The 22091-nt window shown below is 42.6% G+C and overlaps 1 protein-coding gene across 2 annotated transcripts in view; it reads left to right on the plus strand.

Annotated features, from left to right (window-relative positions):
* The window catches only part of usp43b (ubiquitin specific peptidase 43b), a 60612-nt gene that overhangs the window by 19198 nt on the left and 19323 nt on the right, over positions 1 to 22091 (plus strand). For both annotated transcript variants that reach the window (XM_070981451.1, XM_070981450.1), the window contains exons 3-6: positions 3885 to 3988; positions 11147 to 11239; positions 15305 to 15440; positions 15764 to 15908. In XM_070981451.1, the coding sequence (XP_070837552.1) occupies positions 3885 to 3988; positions 11147 to 11239; positions 15305 to 15440; positions 15764 to 15908 (478 nt within the window). The remainder of the gene's footprint in view (positions 1 to 3884; positions 3989 to 11146; positions 11240 to 15304; positions 15441 to 15763; positions 15909 to 22091) is intronic.

Below are 22091 nucleotides of genomic sequence, written 5' to 3' on the forward strand. Positions count from 1 at the left end.
TATTAATTTTGATATTAATGGGGAAAAAAGAATCCTTATGCCATGTTTGTCTGTCAGTATGAATAACTGTCTAAAAACCATGGTATTCCCATTAAACTACACTCATATCAGCTGGTATTCTCTATTGTTTGAAGAAAATGACACTTCTGAGGCAGCTGTCTGATCCTCAGCAGCCAGCTGCACAACAATGTGCTAATCAAGTCTGGCTCCCTCCATCAATCTGGCCCCTCTCTCTTCCCCTTTAAGTCAGCTTAAAAATCACAGTCTGTGAACTCTGGCCTCCCGCTGACAGTGCTGAGCCAGCGGCCAGGCTCCAGCCCACCACTCAGTTGCATGCTGTATCTTTGTCATTTATCTAAATCCCAGAAATCAATTACAGCACACTGAGGTGCCAGGGTGAGGGATTTGAGTTTTAATTTTCTCCTTGCTCCTCGGGCACTGGCACACGCCCCTATCCTGGCATTGAGGCTTATGGATTAGGCAGAGGTAGACAATTCTCTGGCTTTTATATCTGGAATATTAGCAGCTGCACATTTTTCTGTTTATATTTCTCCATGTTACCTTTTCAGATATGACTGGTTTGACCGCAAAATAGTGCCAATCCATTTCATTTTGGGAAATTTTCCCTGCTCAGCCCTTAACTTCAGTCCTGAGTTAAAACTTCCCACTCGTCCATAAATTTAGATATTCCAGAAACCTCATTATAGAAGTTTGTGAAGTTTATAGTGAGTACTGTTACAACCCCCCTCTCTGCTGCAGAGTTTTATCGTCTTTTTCAAGAGTCTGCAGTCATTTAGCGTTGTTAGCTTAACATGGATGCATTTGTTATGCTGTAAAATTGGACTGTGCTTGTCAATTTATTTTAGGGACAAGGCGACGTGCATTCGTGTCCAAGCTTTCCGTGGCAGCAAAAGGTCGAGCTGCAAACATTAACGATGGCACTGTTGTATGAAGTGTCCCAAGAAGCCTCTCCAGTGAGCCAGCATGCACAATACCAAACCCTGGAAGTAGCTCAATATGTCTGCCATCAAAAGGATCTACCGTCTCTTTCGTTTTATACAGAGTTCAGTCTGATTGAACAATGCATGCAAAACTCGGAAGCTGTACAAAGAAGTGCAGCACTATGAATGCCTTCCAGGAGAGAATGAAATCTCCGTATTTAAAGAATTATCCCCCGTCTATGAAGATTGGCACTTCACTGCGTCTTCAAGTGTTTGGAACAGCTACCGTATTAACACTTTTGCCTTCTGGCATGGTTGGACAGCACGCTGCGCAAACAGGTTCCTGAGTTTTTGAGTGTGACCTGTAGACCGAAATAAAGCCTCTCCTGACTGATTGGTTTGGTGTATCATCTTGCAGTCTAGGTAGGTCAAAAGGGGACCAAATGCTACCCTCACCAACAAACTATGTTGAAGGGAAGTAACTGGCACAAACAGAGGCATCTACCACATTCACCTCCCAAAATGGTTGGTGAATAGCTCCAAAATAGCTGTGCCAAAATCAACAAACCAATCTGCAGTTACACTCCTCCAAGATAAACCAAGTCAGCAGCCACTTTGTCTGCCACAGGAGGTAGCAACATGGGCTAATTTACTCCTAACTCCTGCAATATTTTTCTCCTGGTAGAGCACCCACTTATCACAGACCAGCTCCAAACATGTGATAATGAGGGGAGACAAGCCAAGTGTTAGGGTCAATATAATAATATATAATGATATGTTTTATTTGAAAAGTAACCTTTTAATTCAAAGGCTGTTAATTTTATACTGCACAAGAAGTATTTAAACAGTAACTAAGTATATTGATGTTAGAGGAAATGATGCTGCAACAGTACTGTAGAACCTGTATGGCAAGAGGTGTGTGTATATGTGTTATAGGCTGCAAATTGGCAAATCAAACCAAAGCAAGAAAATGTCTGTTCAGTGTAGTGTTTTATGGTATGTACAGAAGAAACATATTAGTGTGTAAAGGTAAAAAAATGAAATTTCACACCCCCTGCTTTTCCCTCTCCCCCCTTTTCGGTTGCTGCCTTCCGGTTGGACCTGACTCTAAAAATAGCTTCTCAGATTTTTTTCCCCGTCTATTGCCTGCCTGTTTGGTTGCATTTTATCAGTTTGAAGTCGGTGTATTTTTTGACAACCAATTTCAAAGATAGCATCTCAATTTCAGACCGGCGCATGCCACCTCTTGAGAGGGACCCCTGTTCCATCCGGGTCACTTAACAACCTCTAAAACAATTTCTTGGACCAGCAGCAGTCACAGCCTGTTCCATGGGATTTGCTATCCGACCGTGATCATTTAGATGACTGAGACCTTATCAGAACCACGTCACTGGGCATGTAACCCGTCAAAGTTTCTCGCTGTGCTTAAATGTCCACATCTTCAACAGCTACTGTTAACACACAGCTGACGCCTTGCAGTCTTTGGCCAGGGCAGAGCTGTGCGTGGATTTCTGACAAGTGATAAGACCGGCTGTGTCTGCACTCTGTGGCCTCAATGTTGCTTTGTTATCTCTATATATAGATAGCAAGGAAATCCATTTCCAAGTACAGTATGTGGTGGAAAAAAGAACGTGAAATGCAGGGCCTGATGTCAGTGCAGTTGATCAGAAAAGAAAATCTGAAGTGGTGCACTGTTAACCTCTCTCACTTTAACTACACTTTGCATGCTTTAGTCAGTAACAGGAGGATCAGCTGGGCTGAACCCCCCTGATGCTTTGCAGGACAATATGACAAAGTGATAGAAAAAAACTCTGCCATCCATGCAAAGAGGAGAGTAAGAGGGGGCGGGCATTTGTCATTGTACGTGCCTGTTGAAGCACGGTGCAGCAGGAAGGTCAGGTTTCAGTCTCGCGCTCGATCTTTGCAAAGCTCAAATGCTCTTAGAAGAATAGAGTCAGGATTTGAAATGGTGGTGAACTGTAAAGGACTCTCCTGTCTGTCTGTGTCACACACTGATTTCTCAGACGCACACGCCTCTCCCCTTCAGAAATTCTAAACCTCCTTTCAGCTCCGTTTGTTAGCAGAGGTCATGGTCGAGCTGCCAGCCTGGGAACAGTGGCAGCCAGTATGGGACAAGGAGCTAGAAATCAGTGGAATAGTAAACACAGAGAGAGCGTGTGTCAATAGAGACGGTTCGGAGAGCACATTTCCGTTTGGCCCCGCCAGCCCACAGTAAAAGCACAGCTGAAATGATATGATGGCTTAATGCATTCTCAAGTGCCTGATTTTTACACAGGCTATTGTGGGAGTGATAGCGTGAGAGCAGAGAAATGCTAACAAGGTGCTCGCATGCCACATGATGGCCTTTTAAGCACAACCACTTGGTAACTGAAAGAATGTTTTTCAGGGCAATTTCTCCAGATGGAAGGTGTGAAATGGAGTTGATTCTGTCCAGAGATGTCCAAAGTGATACAGCATGAGTGTTTGTTATTACTTTTGGCGCTCTTAGATTTTAGCTGAGGTGGCGGGGGATGAAGATTGCCACTAACCCTAACCCCTAAATCATACCTGACGCGAATGACCACTAGACTACACACAGTCAAGTTAATATGACTGAACTCCATGAGCCGTCCCCACTGCCCCAACACTGGCAAACATATTGTTACATTTGCACAGCATTTCTTTATTTATCTTTATTGTCATATATGTCTATTCTTCATATTCTTTATTGCTAAAGCTGCATTCTACAGGAACCTCAGTAATATTTCCCAAAGAATTTTTGCACCATTGCCATACACAGAATGAGTTCCCTCTCAGAATGATGACTCCACAACCTGGGCAATAGAAACCTACATGATGTATGATGTATGTGTATGATGGATCTCCGAAAAACCCGACAGTGTGACAGCGTTGTGTTTATGGCTGCCTTCCTCTGTGCTGCAGGGCCCCGGTGGAGCTGAGGAGGTGCCGTCTCCTGACCTGTCCCAGTCCCAGCAGCCCAGTGTCCAGCACAGCTTTGTCCAGGAGCATTTCCAGGCGCAGTACAAGTGAGTCTCCGTTCGTGACATACCACACTCACACCTACCAGAAATGAAATCTACAAATATAAAAACACGAGCAGCAGGGCTCTTTTGGTAGCACGGTGGCTCTGTCGCCTCACAGCTAGAAGGTCCCCGGTTCAAATCCCACTGTGGCGCTGGTGGCGCGTCCTCCACCATGCCTTTGGTGCTGCTGCTCGAGGAAAAAAGGGGGCCTTTCTGTGTGGAGTTTGCATGTTCTCCCCGTGTTCACCCGGGGTTTCCTCCGAATAACCCCCACTAAAAACATGCAAGAAGATCACCACCTGACCACTGGTGACAAAAAAAGATGTGTCGCCGGGCGCGGGCACCGGCATCGGCTGGCAGCTGGCAGCCCACCGTGCCTGGTCTGCCGCGGAGGATCGACAGTCTGAGGATGGGTCAAATGCGGAAATATAATTTCACGAGAAGCATGGCGTGTAGTGTAACTCGCTTGTGTGACTTGATAAATAAAGTACATTTCTTCTTCTTCTTCTTCTTCCTATGTCTTGATGACGGGTGAGACTGTGCAGTGATTCTGGATTTCCCAGTTGTAGGGAGCCGGTGCTGGAGCTTCTCTATCGGTGTGTAGGCTAACATTAGTGGCCTGACAATGGAGCATTAACCACATATATTTAGCCATGAAATGCATATTTAAGATCCATCAAGGTTCTTATTTTAAACAAGTCAGCTTAAAACATTAAAAACTCATTAAGCTAACATTAGTTTGATAGGTTGCTACAGCTGATAAAATTGATCTTACCATTAAGGGGTATGTTGGCAAATAAAGATTTGTTCATAAAAAAAAAAAAAAAAGTAAAAATCCTGTGTTGATATTAACTGTACTGTAATCTATATGGAGGAAATCAACCTGCACCATATCATTAAGTGTCTTGGGAGTTTTGCTTACTGTACAGCAGCTCTGCTGTTTTATCGTCAGGTCTGAATGTCAGACTGCCCTGCAAGAGAAAGGTCACAGCCCGAATAACCACTGCAAACACATGCAAGAGCAATCCTGGGCTTTGTCCAAGCCAGATGTTGTATGACAGCCACACAATGTTTCTCTGGATAAGTGGCTGAAATGTATTTGTGTAACACCTGCAAAGAGACAGGTCCGCTACACAAAGCCCACCCATGCTTGGATGGTATTTAGGCCTCATTGATCAGATTATAGTGTAACTGCCAGATACAGCTGATGTAATGGGGCTGCCATTATTTCTTTTACACAGAGGTCCTTAGAGACACAGAGGCCTGGCTCTAAAGCACAGTAAATCTACACAGCTCCTCCAGTAATTACCAAGCAGGCAAGAGCAGTAATACTAAAAAGGTGTGATGAAAAGGCACCCTGGTACCCTAACCTCTGTGTCTCCCAGGGAAGTAGAAACCCCTCTAGAACAAGTACTTATTGAGAGATTTCTTACCATTTGTGCAAGGTGAAATACAGTAATTCTGGTTGTTCGCTGTGCCGATGATCACGTATTCTCACCATTGTAATACCCTCTGAATTTGTCTGCTGTCCTTTGGATCACAAAGAGATTTTTTCTTGATGAAACTAGTTACTGTTGCTCTTCACAGCGAAGCCCCAAAAGCAGGATTTTCACTGCCAACTGTCACCATTTCTGATGCAGCTGGATGTCCTCATGACTCCCATCAATCAGTCAACCGGGAGATAAAAGAGGCAGTTAATTTTTCACATAATATATGCATCTGTCAGCTGTGGCCGACTGGGAGCTGAGCGTCATTCAGATGTCGAGTTTATCTGGCCAACTCATCTGTGTGCCATTTTCAAGTTTTTTTCTCTCCTCTAAGAAAACATGAGGAAGTTCACACAGCAGATTTGTTGACGGCATGGTCATGCTACAAGACATTTACAACGTGGTCAATTACTCGCAGCTTTTTACAGTGCTGGTCCGAGTACTGCGCTGTGTACGTTGCAATGAATACCATTTTATCCATCCAGTTTAAAAATTCAGAGGCTGCCGATGGTGCCAACTTCTTCTCCCCGGGCAGCTGTATCTTCTGTATCCAGCTCCTGATGCTGATGCAGAAGCACCATCTGGACTCCATCCACAAACCACTGACCACACTGACCGATTATCGAGGTCTTAGATTCAACACCAAAATCTGATCCATGTTTTAATTAAAACAGTTTTTAAAAGTAGTCCCTCCAGACTCAACCGCTAATATCTTGTTTGTCGGCGCCATCCTCCATCTGCCGGTCCCTCGCAAAATTGGCAGCTCTGTGTGACTGCCAGTAATACATCTGTCAGAGCGCATCTCTTAATTGCTACCCTCACTGTCAAATGTTTCAGCTGTGACACCTTGGGTGTGTCTAGACAGAAAGCAGCAGTCTTCGCAGGCTGGAAGGCAGATTTTGTTCCTCTCACCCACTCAAATACTGTGCTAGCCAGGGAAAGTGGGTGAGATGGTACCGAGGGAATATGTATACATGACTGGGTTGGCTAAGCACAAACTTTGCAAAGGAACTCTAACATATACAGTAAGTGTACAGTCTGAGTCTATTTTAATAGTGCAAAAAGCCATGTATTGCAAGGCTGTGAGGTTTTAAATGGAGATGAATGCTTTTGGGGATGTATCGTCACTGCTGGCGTTTGACTTTGAACGAATATTTCTCGACTCCTGTCCCTCTCTTTTCCTCTGAGTCCTGAGGCGCCACCGCTGCCTGTATAACACTTCCCAACACAGTGTCCAATGTGATACAGCATCCCGGGTTGACGGAGCGGAGAATTATCCTTGTAATAGCCTGGTTTGTCACTTTGCAATCATCACAGCCATTATACATGTTCAGACAAGTTAAATCCAAGCAAGCCAAGCCAAGAGTTATTGGATCTTAATTTGTGTTATCTGTCATCGCATGCTAGAGCGGACCAAAATCAGAGCTGAACTTTAGGTCAGTGTGTGTTCAGGCGTCATTTAGTGTCACTTTCAGGGCAATATGAAACACAGGTCTTACCTCTGTTTCAGAAGATTCAGTCTATCATCACTGATTTGTAAATCTATTGCATTGCTCTTCTTTTTCCCGCTTTGATCACATTTATTTCCTTGTTTGATCAAAATCTGTCGTCTTTTGTCTGTATGCGGGTGAGTCACACGCTGCAGTCTGCGGAGACAGCGATGAAGATGTCTGTCAAGCATTGTTCATTAGAGTGAAGCCAAGTGACGGCCAGCCGAGCGTTCCACGTTGCGCTCGTGGTGCTGTTTCGAAGCAGCTCGTCTTAATGTGCACGATGCCGCTTTTTCTGACAGACCCCGCGTCTCGTCTGTGAGTCAGTCCTTTGTTTCGATCACATCTCCTGACTGATTTTTTAAGATTTGCAGAGTTGAGCAACTGGTACAGCAGTGGGTCAGATCATTGTGTATATTGTGATTCCAATCAGAGAGTTAAGACGCACACATTGAGATTCATGCTTTTTCCTGCTCAGAGCATTAGTGTGGTGAATAAACTACCACTCTCCCCCCAGCAGAGGAGAGCTGCCAGGCTTAGTGAGAAGAATTAGCTACCAGTCTATTTGATTTTAACCTACTGAGACTGAGGTTTTTTTTTAATTGCCTCTCTAAGGAAAGAAAATCAGTTAGATAAAGACACCTGGGTCATGTGTTACTCAGTGAAACTTGAAGCTCTGGAAGTGTGTGGTAGTGCAGAGCATCCAGCTCGCAGTCTCTTCAGCATGGCTGCATCCAAAACAGGAGGATACGTACCTCTCAACCACTGCACGCTTCCTCCATTAGAGCATCACCAGAATATCACCTCTTCCCTTGCTCCTTTTCTCTTTTTAAGTGTTTTAGAGCAGCGCAGGGCACATCTATGTTTTAGTGGAGCCTGAGTGTGATTTGTATGCATGGAGTGCAGTTACCCTCACTGTTTCCTGGCGAGAATAAGACATCCGTAGGGCAGCCATTCTGCTCTGCCAAGAGGGAGAGATCCACTCAGAGCCAGTGTCAGCTGGGTTTGCTTGAATAAAGCTTTATTCACTCCCCCTTCTCCTCCCCCACTGGGTCTGTCAGGTGCCTTCCTATAAGGAAAACACATTCGAGCAGTTCATCTACGGCTTAATTTCCCGTGGTAGGATGGCTTGTGAAGGTCGTAAAAGTTCACACATAAACACACATAAGTTCGGGGAGTTAAAATGTTCCCTCCAGAGCCAATGAAAAAGATATGAGGATTAGGAAGAGGCTGGGGAGTATTTTTAGGCACGGTTCATGACACCAAAAGTCAATTTGGCATTTGAAATGAATAAGTTCATTTTCTTGATTAAATGCCTCTATGCGTTCATCGTGATGAAGAATGCCTGATTTTTCTTTATGTGAGATTTAAGTCTGCCGTAGCACTCAGTATGTGCTTTATTGCTGCTGGGTTATTAGTCTATTATCGAGTAATGTGCAGCACAGTGCTTTGCATACTGTCAGAGCAGCTGGAGTCAATCATATGTTATCTTTTTATATTAAGACTGAGGAGTTGCACTCAGAAGATTTTTTTTTTTTTCTAATTTCCTTTTTGAACAGAAAAGCTGGTTTTGAGGTAAAATGTGCAAGTCGCTTCTGCAAACTCTGGGCTTCCAATATGGCCGCCAGAATGATTTAAAGTAGATTGAAGCCGAGAGGACGGACCAGCCGGTTAATGACTGTCATGATTTAGAACAGTGGTTCCCAGCCTTTTTTTATCTATTGTCCTCCTGCTGTCCTGTCAGGTCATTCTGCCGATTTCATTTGTTTTTATCTGTTCAACACAAAAGTGGGTATTCGTGGCCGGAGACATGCTTTCAGGTTGTCTTATCCATCTGTCCCATTCTCATGAACGCGATATCTCAGGAACACCTGGCTGGAATTTCATTACATCTGGCACAAATGTTCTTTTGAACATGAGGATGAACTGATTAGATTTCGATGGTCAAAGGTCACTGTGACCTCACAAAACATATTTTTGACCATAACGTAAGAATTCATACATTGATTTTATCACATTTCACACAAATACTCTTCTAGAATAAGAGAATGAAGTGATGACATTTTATATCCAAAGGGTCAAAGGTCAGCCTCACTGTGACATCGTAATGTTGTGCAAAAACACACTCTGGCCATCATTCAGCACCATAACTCAGGAACAGAAGGCAGATTGTGGCCATATTTCACATTTGCTCAGATACTGAATTGGTGACTCTAATCTTGGCGTCCACCTTCAAGCTGTGCTGATTGTTTAGATCTTCTGTGCTGTCAGGTTGAAGATGTGTGTGAAGCATCACGTTTTACAATGTGCAGCTTCTGTGCAGCAACATCCATATTTGAAGCACTGTAGTCACCACAAGCTCATTGGTTCTGCTGATGTTGAGCTTCAGGTGATTGTTGTTGCTCCATGTGATGAAGCTCTCTGTCAGTCCTCTGTGCTCCTCTGGAAAAACAGTCGCTGAGTGAAGACAGCATGTTTCTCACTGGGCATTAGCCACTGGAATTATCAATATAATGATATCATCCATTCCACCAACATACACTTGATACCTTTTATTAAATTCCCTCAGTCTTCACTACATTATATGAGTCCGGGTCTGTAAACAACACAAACAACCACAAGGTGGTAATTCTAGTTTTCAGTGACTGATTTCCCCACTTCTATAAGTCAGGAACCACTCAGAGATCAGTGAGAATTGATCAACAATTTCATCTGCAAGGTTAAACATTGCCAGAGAAATTATCATGTATGTTGTAAGAGCATTTGAAACCATTTATCACATTCATCAAGAACCACATCATATTTTAAATGCTGCTGAAATGTGTGGCACTTTGCACTGTTTGCACATTATCTTGTAATTTAAATGTGTACATTAATATAAAAAAAAAAAGTAAGTTTATCTGACTAGTATGTATGTGCAAGGGTACCTATGTGCATGCATAACAAGACATTTCAACCATTGAGCTCTAACTTTTTTTATTTTTTCCAGAAAGAAAGTAGAATCACCACCTTAAAATCCTTAAAATGGCACCTACTCCTTCTCCCTCAGAAAAAAATCCTGAATCTATGAATATGCAAATATTTTTCATCTCACAAACTCAACTGCTGGACGCTAGATGTCTCCTACTTCTCCATGTAGTTCACTCTCAGTGTTTGTGCAGCGGGCGCTTCAGGTTTCCACATCACACACGTCATGCATGTAGGTGTGCCTCAAAATCAGATTTTCAATGAGCACACAGAAAATTTACACTTTCAGCAGATGAATGTGAAAACAGCCTTATCGTGTCAAACATTCGACTGCAGGAAGAAGGAGAAAACACATTTTCGACTGGAGCGGGACTTAACATTTCATATTTAAGGCCATGTTTGGTGTTATGTGTCTGACTGGTTGATGTCCAATCCACTTGCATACAAAGTTGGTCTACCCCCACTGATGCTCAGAGGGGTTGATAGAAACCACCTATTCAAGATTCACTTGCAGTAATTCCTGTGTATTTAGACAAAGTCTTGTCCAGGAAATCCCACACAGATTAACTCTAAATACTGGACAAAACACTGAACTTAGCTGCATACAAAATCTCTTCCTGCAGTCGGCCTATTAACTTCAGCGGGCCCTCTGACTCATTGTTTAGGCAATTAGCTGACTGGAATATTCTGGTTATTCCCTCCAGTGAAATTAAGTGGGGTTCATTGAAATAAGTGTACTCATCACCAATGAATGGAAAACTATTGGAAAAGAAAACCACTGCTGTACACGTTTGGAAGAAAGGCCATCGTTCAGGAAAGCTGCCCACTTTTCTCTGCTTGGGATCCTGTAATGGCATCACATGAGCGTTAGCAGCAAAGGTTAGAGTGATGCAACAAGATGGAAACTGCTTCTGCTGGTTCCCGTTTATAACCCTAATTATCCCAGGGGGCTTCTCCTCGTACTTCCCACCACCCCCCACTTCAACCCCTTGTCTCTCTCATTCTCACCAGTTACATCACTCGTCTTTTCCGTTCTCACAATCAGATCAAGGGCTTGCGGGTGGAACACCGTGTTCATTTTGACAGTGTTGTTCACTTGTGTAACAAGATAAAGCCCTCTCCCGTCCTGCCAGACTTAATCGGGAGGACTTCGAATTTGGACGTCTGCGCCAAGCCTCTTTTTCAAGACTAATGTGACTCTGCTTTCTTTTCCTCAGATCTTCATTGACATGCCCCCACTGTCTGAAGCAGAGCAACACCTTTGACCCGTTCCTCTGCATCTCACTCCCCATTCCTCTTCGCCAGACCAGGTGAGCACTGCTGTCTTTAATCCAGATTTGGGTCTATCATCAGTAGTCATGATTCCTCTCAGGTAGACCATTACAAACTGTTCCAAACAAACGATTGCATCTATTTTAGACAATAGACTGACCTGTGCTTTGTCTCCAAAACAACATTAACACTGCAATAGGTCATTCACTGCCCGTTAGGTAATGAGGTCATCAGGAATAGTTTGACATTTTATTCCCTTTCTTGCCAGGAGTTAGATGAGTGGATCAATAGCACTCTAATGTGTGTCTGTTAACTGTGATGCTGCAGCCAGCAGCTGGTTAACTTAGCTTAGTGCAAAGACTGGAAAACAGCTGGCTTGGCTCTCAAGTTAATGTATTCTGGCAAGAAATAGTCTAACACGGAACACCCTGTAATTGACTTTTTTACACTTTTGTTGGGATTAAACAAACAACATATGACATGTTCAATAGTGAGTTTTAAAGGTGCAGGTGAGCGGATTGTGTTACCTTTGCATAAGTTAACCAGCTGCTGGCTGTAGTTTCATATTTACCATATCAGGATGAGAGCAGTATCAATCAGTATCATCTAACTCTCTGCAAGAAAGAAACATGTCAAACTAACTTTTTAATCTTGAGGCATTCAATAAAAGTAAGAAAACAGGCTGGACAACACCCAGCTTTGATTACGCTCCACATACAGTAGGAACATAAGTAATTGTGAAGTAGTCGGGCTGGTCTCAAAAAGGAAAAGCTAGTGGAAAACCCTCACAACGTCAAGGAACAATGTCGTATTCAACTTCACAACAGCCACTCAGCCTCCATGACAGGTCAACAGGGCCAGTTCAGGAAATCCTGACATTTTCAAGCGGGGAGACCCCATTCACTCTTTTTTTGTTCCAGCCGGCACCTCTCTGACTTTAATTAATGTGGTCGTCTCTTTCTCAAACACACACACATGCAAACTTGTGGCTTTTGTTTAGTAGCCTAAACACTGGCTTTTACTTAGATACTCATAACATCCTTACAGTGCATGTTTCTGGACCTGTCTGCGCTCCTGCTCATGGTGTAGGAACTAAATCAGATGTTTTATCTTCAACAACTTGCATCCTCTCCTCTCTCGTCCTTTGGAGGTGGGCTGTTAGGAGTAGTTTATGGTTAATTTAGCCATTCTAAAGCTACACATTGAACACATGAAGGTGAGCATCACTGGTTTATCTCACTCTTGAAAGCAAATACCTTGCCTAATCTAAGCCTAAACATTTTTGGGCTAAAATGCAGCTTTAACTGAGCACAGTCCCTGAAAGCTAAACTCGACTCTTTGATGACTGACACACAGAGGTGTGCTGATCACTATTTTAAGGTGTGCCAAGGTTTCTTCTCTCTAGTTATTTCCTTCCGTTTAGTTTCAAGCCTTTGAAGGAGTTCACACAAGTTCAGCCAGCATCCTCTCTAATTTGGGAAATTGTTTTTAAGAACTTTGCTCTGACAGTGAGCCAAATCAAGAGTATTTAGTTACCATCCTTTCTTTTAACTGCGTGGCAGATAGGGTGAGAGAAAACACTTCTGAAGGGATAAACAGAGGGGAAAACAGATGGGTTGCCTTTTGAAGCATTTTTTTTATGCATTTCTCTGTGTGAAGAGTTCAGCTCACTCCCAGCCAAGTCATGTCTGTAAGCCATAAACACATACTGTTTGTTACCAAACAGTTTCTGGGCCCAGCAGTCCAAACACTGGGCTCTGTCCCATGGCAATCATGTGCTCTTTGCATGTTGGATGATTTTGTTTACACTACACTGTAGAGCCTGAATATTCAAGCTCAGTGGTTGCAGCCACTAATCAAATTCATAGCTGAGTAACACATTAGGGCTGTAAATATCTATGGGCAATGTTGCTATTTACAGGAGTCACCGTTAGAAATCATTTTAACATTATTTCATGAGATGGAAACAAAAAGTCAAGAAAATGGTAATCACTGTCTCAAACATAGCGCTGAAATAAAAGCCTTCCGTGAGCATACAATCCAGTCCCCCTGCAGAGGGTTTAGCAGTTTCACTGTTCTGTTTTGTCCTTTCTGGTATGAAAAATGTAATTAGCATAAATTGGGGATACCTCCTCGAGCCGTGGCTTGATTAGTGCTGCCAATTACCAGAGCCTTTTTGACTGTGCTCTTTTGAAGTTTCCTGCTCCCCACCCGAATCAGTGGAACAGTAAACAAGTCGGTCCAGCAGTTTCCACATATACAGATTTTACAATACTACTTGAGCCTAACAAGAACTGGTTGAGTTTTGTAGATAACTCATGTTGTTAAATCTTTAAACTGGCTCCCAGTTAGTTACAGAACTTCAAAGACGTGTTGCTAGCTTCTAAATCATTTCATGGCTCAGGGCCAAAATACGTTTCTGATATGCTTGAAGAATATAAAGCCTTTAGGCCCATAAATCAGAAGTTCCCAACCCTGAGGCTGTAGACCTGTACCGCGCCTCTGAACATTTGCTCCTGGACCATGAGGATGCATGATTTGGCAACAAATAAAGCAGAGTAATAAGTATATAACCGCAGGGACTATTTCAGGCTGTTTATGTGGTTATTACCTCAAACTGGTGGAGTATGTGCTGCATTTTTGTCATCATTCCCCAAAACAATATACTGATTTACTATTCAATTACAAGTCACCTGTATGTGTGATAACCAGCCCATCACCACCATTTAGCATTCAGCTGTAGCACATGAAATCTGTGTGAAGCCACAGGTGTTCCTGAGAGGTCTATCTGTATATTTTTTTTATTTAGTAAGTAAGCCCAATGAAATACAGAGCAAATGAAGTGACTGTGTAGTTTTGGTTATATTACCCACTCTTTCTGCCTGTTTTCGGTCATTTTCTGACACTGAGTGAAGCCTTGCTCATGTGTTTGGGGGATAAATAGAGAGCGAGATCAAGCCTGAACCAGAACTTTGCATGTGAACTACTGCTCAAACCCTTTCACTTTAGTTTATAGAGCTGTTGCACTCAGCAATTCTGCTCCCTGGTCGGCTGGTCAGCAGGTCTGCAGTGATATAGTTAGTAGATGAAAGGTCCACAGTGCAAAAAAGTTTGGGAGCCCCCACCTGAGACTGTTCAGAAACATACATCTTTGAATTAGGGTGCGTGCTACTAAAACTGAAGCAGTCTGGAGGTCGATTCGCTGACATGTGGCAGACCTTCATAGACCTTGAGTGGGTATTCGAGCGCACACATTGTGAGTGTACAGAACAGCCTCCTTGGCTGCAGAGTGGAGGTTATCCTGAGTTTGTGCTGCAACTGTGAACAGTCATCTGTCCCTCTGCTGGATGTCCTCTGTACTCACCTGTGTGCTGTGACATCCTCTGCCATCACTCCGCATCACTCAGAGCCTCATTGTGTGACCATCAAGAACTCAAGAACGGAATGACTTCATGCACATTTTTCTGGGTTAGAGGTTTCTGTTTTTGTGCGATGATATTTTGCCTTTTATTTTTATCTTTAAGGGGAAAATGTTCTCACTATATTCCCCAAGATAAATTAAAAATAAAAGACTTCTTTCCACAGAAGTTCGTGTGCTTCCCTCTGCTGCTGTGATGCCTCAGTATCCCTGCGACGGATCAATAAATTTCATCTCTCTTCATTGTTTTTACTATTTTGAGTAACGTACAACACAAAAATCAATTTCTCCATATAATATCTCTTGGACGTGTCTTCTTATGTCAGCAGCTGTAGCCACACTCCCACAGGTACCTGATAGGGCTCCTCTCCATTTCCTCAGTGTGCTGTTATTCAAAGAAGCCATTATGTCCCAGCACCCTGCTCATGTCAGCGCTGCCTCTGAAGAGGTCAGAGCCGAGTGCTCCCCGTTTTTAAAAATGCAATAGAGATTCCATTATTTGGCACACATAAAACTAAGTCCTAATGATCTATTATTAATGTTAAAATGCATTGATTTATTCATGACAGTCTTCTTTTGTCCCTTCCTGTCCGTAGCAGGGGCTGCAGTTAGAAATGGCACAGAAATAAAATAGAGGCCGCTCTGTTTCCCACCATTTCTGATTGTGTGTCTTCATGTGTGGCAGGCCGCTGTGTGTGATTCTGGTGTTCAGCACCAAAGGACAGAGGTACCTGCGGGTTGGGCTGGCTGTGCCTCTGTTTGGCTCCGTGGCCTGCCTGAGGAGGATGGTGGCTGATGAGGGGAAGCTTTCCCCAGACCAGGTAACAGAAGGCCAGACTAAATACTAAGTAGTGTGTGCAAGATTTTCCTCTTGCAAACAATAAATTACTGTAACAGAGCAGCACAGCTCACCTTTACTGCCACACAAGTGTGATTACAGTGATTTGTGGGTCCTATTCGTGACCTTTCCTTGCATGCCATTGGCTTAAATTTACTGTTGCATTAAGCTGGACTTGAGATTAAGGGGAATAATAGTGCAAAGGTTAGTGGGTTCAAAGTTCCCTCATACCGCATTATAAGATGTGTAGTGACACTGTGATAAGGAAACTAACGTGTATGTGTTTGTACATTTGTCTTTCCTCAGGTGATCCTGACAGAGGTTTACTCCACAGGCTTCCAGCGGTCCTTCTTTGATGAGGAGGATCTGACCAGCATAGCTGAGAATGATATCATCTACGCCTTCCAGGCTCCACCCCTCTACATCAGAGGAGGCTCTGCACGGATCTCAGGTAGCTGCATGACTGAAGGCGGGAAGTAAAGTCAGAGTGTAACGCGCTATTTTTAGATACAACATAACACAGGATGTCCTTCAGTATAGGTAGTTTGTGGTATTAGATTAATATTTTTCCCTGCTGTATTGTGGGTGTGCACACAGATCTGTAAGCAAACAAACTAATGTTATTAATGTGCTTTGCTTAATGAAACCCTCAGGGAATGCACCTCACTGCAAGGGGCCGTTGGGGAGCACATTAATAAGTATAAGTTAATATAGAGCTCCATGAATTATGTCTTCATTTCATCTGATTTTCAACTAGAGATGTGAAATGTGTGCCCAGAGTACTTCAGTGCATAGCATCTCCTTGTGTCTTGCTCTGCGGTGTAAACAAATAGGTTCTGCTCCGTTGTCCTGTCTCACAGGGCTGTAAATGTAGTCCCAGCACTGTGTCAATGCTGCTGTTGTTCCTGAAAAATGTGACTTTTAGTGCTTCAATTTATGTAGTTCAGTGGCCGCACAGAGCAGTGCTGCCTAATAGGAGGCCCCCCTGACAGTCTGCATGCTGGCACAGACTAAACCCTCTGGGCTCTTCATGGCTCAGCCTGCAGGGGTTGATATGGAAACTCTACATCATCACTCAACACTTCTCTGTGCTTTGCAGATCGTCCTGTCTTTCACACTGATATGTTTGTCCTGAGAGAATACATATAATATATTGTCATCTTTAAAGGAACAGTGACGCTTAGGAAATGTGCTCATGCGATATCTATTCACTCGATAAAGTCAAATATGTGCAACGCTTATTCGCTAAAGCATTGCACCACTTCATATGACTCTCTCCATCTCCATTATTTATTCTTCACATGTAACTTTTTCAGACAAAAGAATGAGCAAAGCCAAAGTGATGCGATACCAAAAAGGCAGCATGAGCTTGTTTTGATACTTCATTGAAAAGAGCATTTCCTGATTGATGTATATCCCACCAGGCTCTCTTAAATTATGTATGTACATAAATGAAATATTGAGTTACTTAATTTATTTTTATTTTACTCAACTACAGCCCATAAGTATTTTCTGCCTCACTGTGATTAATCAAAGCTATAAAATCAAAATAGCATATGAGTAAACGGTGCCATTATAAGATCATATTGATGTATAAAATGCATCTTTTATTACAGTTTTTTCTATCCACTCACAACAATGATCTGTAATGCTTTTAGCTTGTCTGGAGCCATTAAAATGGGATCTTTATGTCCCTCCTGTAATTACTAAATCTAAATGGTCTGATCCCTGAGACACCCGTAATCAATTGTCCATAAATGTTTAAATGAAAGTTAGTCTTTTGGGTTAGATATGAGATAGAATAAGAAACTCATCAGGGGTCTCATTAAAGCTTAGTCTGGTAAGCTAAGCATTCTCATGTGCAGTGCTAATGTTAAAGAATGGTTATCAATGTGGATTATGTCCTTCTGCATTAAATTACGCCTCATGTTAAGTATGGAGTCTAGAGAAAGCAGCTTCCTGATTGCTTGACAAATGCAGAGCCAGCACTTCTCATGGAGTGAAATCTTAGTATAACCTTTTTTATTATGCTTCACCAGTGTGCTTCCTTGTTATTCATAACACACTTGATTGATTGAGTTTCACCAGCATTCAGTATATTTCAAGGTTTTCACGCACTGTTAGAGAAAGCGTGACACATTCAGTAAAGAGCTGTTCTGTGTCTGCTGTGAATGAAAAAATTAAATACCCTTGGATCTCGCCAGAGGCAAACTAATGATGAGATGACCTTCCCACTCTGACTCCCAACCTCCCTGCTGTACTTAAAATTAATCTCTTACATCACATTCTCAACACTGCACGTATCACCTCTCGTCGACACACTCAAATCATCATTTCATTCATTCCCCAGTGCTGGCTGTCTGACAAGGTCACGCAGGGTCAGAAAAATGTTGGCTGCAAACGATCAACCTAGCATGTCTTGTTACTGGTTATTGGTAACTGTTGTGTTGCTACACCCATTGGTTCATTTCTCACACAGCACGTGTTCAGGTTATAATGATGGTAGATTTACCATCAGAATCCTTGAAACAATGGGTCCTTGATTTCAAACAGAGGCAGACGAGCAGATCTCTCATGTCTAGCCAACATCAGCTGAAAATGTCAACTGTTTGTCACAGGATTTATTAGCCCTGGCTGGGTTGCTAATTAAGCTAACGCTAGCTCTGTGTGTTTGATTAAAATGCTGACTGGATTTCTCAGCTGATGCATTTCAGAAGGAGAAGCCTATGAAGTGGTCTCAGATATGCACGTGATGGCCACTTACACGACACCATGCTGAAAGCCTGAGGCTAAAGTTACCTGTCGTCAGCATCCTTACTGGCTGATGATCTCAGTAGAAGACATGCAAATAAAGAAGCATTGTTCCTCTATTCAACTATTCGCATGTATGCACTTACACACACACCATAGGCACTTTCATCAGTGTAGGGGACAGTTATTTCAACCCTTAGCTCACCTACCGAAGGCACCTTTCAACGCCATGAACGCAGCATGTTGCTGTTGCGTTGCTGGGTACTTTATGAAGGAAGCTCATTAGAAATGAAAGATCATCTCTTCATGGCAGCTAACCATAGTAGTACTTCTCTCAGAAAGAGCTGCAAGAATCACAGCCTATTATGCTTTTTGTCAGAATTCAAGACACCCAGCAGGAAACCTACAAACCAGGACGTCTGGTTGCCGTAAACCCACAAATAATGGAATGAGCTCAAGTGAATGGTGTGCTCTTCTGCTTTGGAAGCAATGTTTAGTAGCAGTAACTAGTAAGCTAATTAGCCAGACATGTTAACAACTGCAGCTTATGTTAGAGCAGACAAAAACACTTTTTAATTCATTCCTTATTTGTTAAATGGACTGCACTTATGTAGCGCTTTGAACACTCAAAGTAGCTTGACATCCACCCACTCACACACACGCTGATGACACAGCATCGTGAGCATTTTTGGGTTCAGTACCTTGCCCTACCAAGGACAATTCGACATGCACAGTGGAATTCTAATGAGTTAATGTTGCAGGAGCCAGGGATCAAACCTCTGACTTTCTGATTGGTGGTCTCCGCTCTACCTCCTGAGCCACGGCCTCCCACAGCTCTCTCTATGCTCTTGTGTTTGTTTTGGAAAGGCTGAGGAAAAAGACACCACCCTCCAAAATCTTTAAATGCAGAATAGAGCTGCTTCAGCATGTGAAGAAATAGAAAGTTTGACCCGACCTGCTTTACTGAGTGGAGACACAATTCTGTGTTTGCATTTGGATTGCAGCATTTTCATGTGCCTACCACCTGGCAATCAAGTAATCGCGGTTCACATTTAAAATAATTAATGTATAAAATCTTAAAGTGTTGTTCACAAGTTTCATGTGAGAAAGAAGCCTTTTCTGTTTGGGATTGGACGGTGCAGAAATGAATAAGCACAATAACACTGTGAGGAGTGCCAAGGACGAGACTTGAATGTAGGATCACCTGCCAAGGAAAATTTGGAAGCAGATAATTGGCTTCCACAGTTAAGTATCCATTTCACATTCTTTTATCTCTGTTACAAACAGAGAACAGGTTCTTCCTCCTCTTCATTCACTGCCCAGTTTTCAGTAAAATGAGATCATCCCTCATACTGGAGTTTGGGTTTTGCTTATTTTTTACAGACAACAATAACAATTTTACACGATTAACAGTAGAGACCACCACAAGGTCCTGGCATGTTCCTGCCATGAAGGGTTTCATCTATTGCTGCTACAGTACTGTATCATGCCAGTGGCCCTTGTTCCACTTGTCATGGTATTAGTGTTTTGGCCATTTTAGCTTCTAAATGATCAGGATATTTCAGGTCCAGCTGATGTAGAAAATCTGATCAATGTGTCACAGTAAATTAGGTCAACTCACAGTCAGTCAGTCAGTCAGTCAAACTTTGAATGCTCTAATGGCATAAAATTTTTCATGCATCCATGTTCCCCTCAAGATAATTGTAATAACTTTGGTGACCCCTTAACTTTCATCTGCTTCTATCACATTATCAAGTTACAAATTGTCTGATACTTTAGTTTCAACCTACAAGAGTAACGATCGTCCCATCGGCCTCAGCTGTACTTTGTGTTTACTTCTAATTAGCTAATGTTGGCATGCTAACATGTTGAAATAAGATGTGAACTTGGTAAACATTATAAACACCTGCATGTTAGCATTGCCATTATATGTTAGCATGCTGACATTAGCATTTAGCACCACTGTGACAGCACTGCAGAGCCTCTCGCCTACAGACTCATAGTCTTGTTTAACAAGAGATTTAGCTCAAATCAGATAACTGGCAGTATTACAATATTATTAGCAGAGTGTGCTTTCTTTATCAGCCTGCCACACGCCGCCAGTTTGTGCATGACACATTTGCCACATGTATCATAAATCCAACCAACCCTCAGGGGCTGCATTGCTCCTTTCAAACAGGAAAACAATTAAATGTGACAATTAAGTAATTCTGGAGAGGAGATTACACATGAATGACATATGTTTACTCAGTCCCACAAAGGAAAAATAACCATAAACTAGTTTATAGCTAGTTTTTTTATACCTTAAATCACATAATAAACATGCATCTCACTCAACTTTCTTTTGGCAAAGGCACAATATGCATCTTGTTCTCAGTTTGTAAACAGTTTTTTTTTTCCCAGCAAATTATGTATTGTGTAAAATTTAAAAAAAAAAAAGTCTGCATTAGAAAATCAAAATAAGCTTTGGTCAGAAAACATGCATGTATCTGTCTAACCACTGTTTTTGTTGAAAGACCTTGAATGTGACTGTGCAGACAGCTAATGGGATTGGAGGGTAGTTGCACTGTAGCTGTGGGTAAAGTCGATCCCTGTAGGGGCAGAGGTGTTTAATCATGGGCTTTCACATAGCCTGTGTTTAGTCTGGCTCATCCGTGTGTCTGTTTGACAATGAAAGAAGCCTGAGAGCGCAGAGGAACGATGACATCACAGGCTCCCGTGGTTTCTTAGAATTAGTTAGAGGCTTTTTGATAATTAGAGATAAAATCAACAGGCATGCTAAACTAAGTTAACTTTTTGTAGGTTTCGTGCGTTACCCATTTTCACATGCTTTTTTACAGCACTGCTTTTAAGGCATAGCTGTGGGAATTGTCAGACAGTGTTAAAGCACATCTACACAAGTGGAAACACAAGCATACGCACACACATCTCATACTTCCACCATTATTCATCTCGTAAACAAGGTAAAAAAAAAAAAAATCACGTGGGAAGCCTTGAAAAACTGTCTAGAAACAGTACAGTTTTTGACAGTGAGCCATAAAAGATGATTTAATGAGAGACGAGGGGTGGTCTGCTCCACGGCATCGCTGTATAAATCTTAGCCTGATAGGCCAAAAGGTGACCTCTGCATTTCACTGCTGTTTCATGAACATGTTTCAGTGGGCATTTAAAGGAAGAATCTTTTCCCCATTAATCATCCCCAGCTGTCAGAGGTCACTACTCATGTAAATTACAGCACATGATTTAAGCAAGTTTTATCACTTGCTTGATTAGAGCGACATTAATAAATGAAAAGCTGTGCATACTTATTACTCTCATTCTCAGGGTCAAGACACTGCAATCAGAGGTTTCAATGTTAAAGCTCTGGTGGTTTAAATGTAGAGTTTGATTAGTTTTGAATAGGTCTCGCCCTTCATACGGCGCACAGCTTAGCGTCCTCACACCCCAATTATTTCTGTAGGAGGAGGTTGGTGCCAACACAGAGGCTTGTTACTTTGCAAGGGTCCCGCTAACAGGATGCTCAGCGGTGGCATTTGCTTTGTCAGTGACAAATCATGCTTCAGGTGTAAACAGCAGTGTTTAATGAAACATTTGGAGATAGCACAGCCACCATGGTCAATCAATACCTGTGTCTGCGAGTGTAATTTACCGTGTGATTTATCACCATGAACTTCTGAGGGGCCGACCTGCATGCTAAGCCCAGAGATCTGTCAGCTGTGTGACGTCACGTTTCACGGGGAACTTGTAATCTCAGCTTTTCGCTCAGTCAGTCACACTCCTCTGAGAGGCGAGGGGAACGGAAGAGAAGTGGTGCTGCTTGGCACCCCACCAGGACAGGATGTGGAGCAGAAGCTGCATCAGATAATACCTCCTGCTGAGAGTG

Source organism: Chaetodon trifascialis, chromosome 15 (assembly GCF_039877785.1).
Source record: "Chaetodon trifascialis isolate fChaTrf1 chromosome 15, fChaTrf1.hap1, whole genome shotgun sequence".
Lineage (NCBI taxonomy): Eukaryota > Metazoa > Chordata > Actinopteri > Chaetodontiformes > Chaetodontidae > Chaetodon > Chaetodon trifascialis.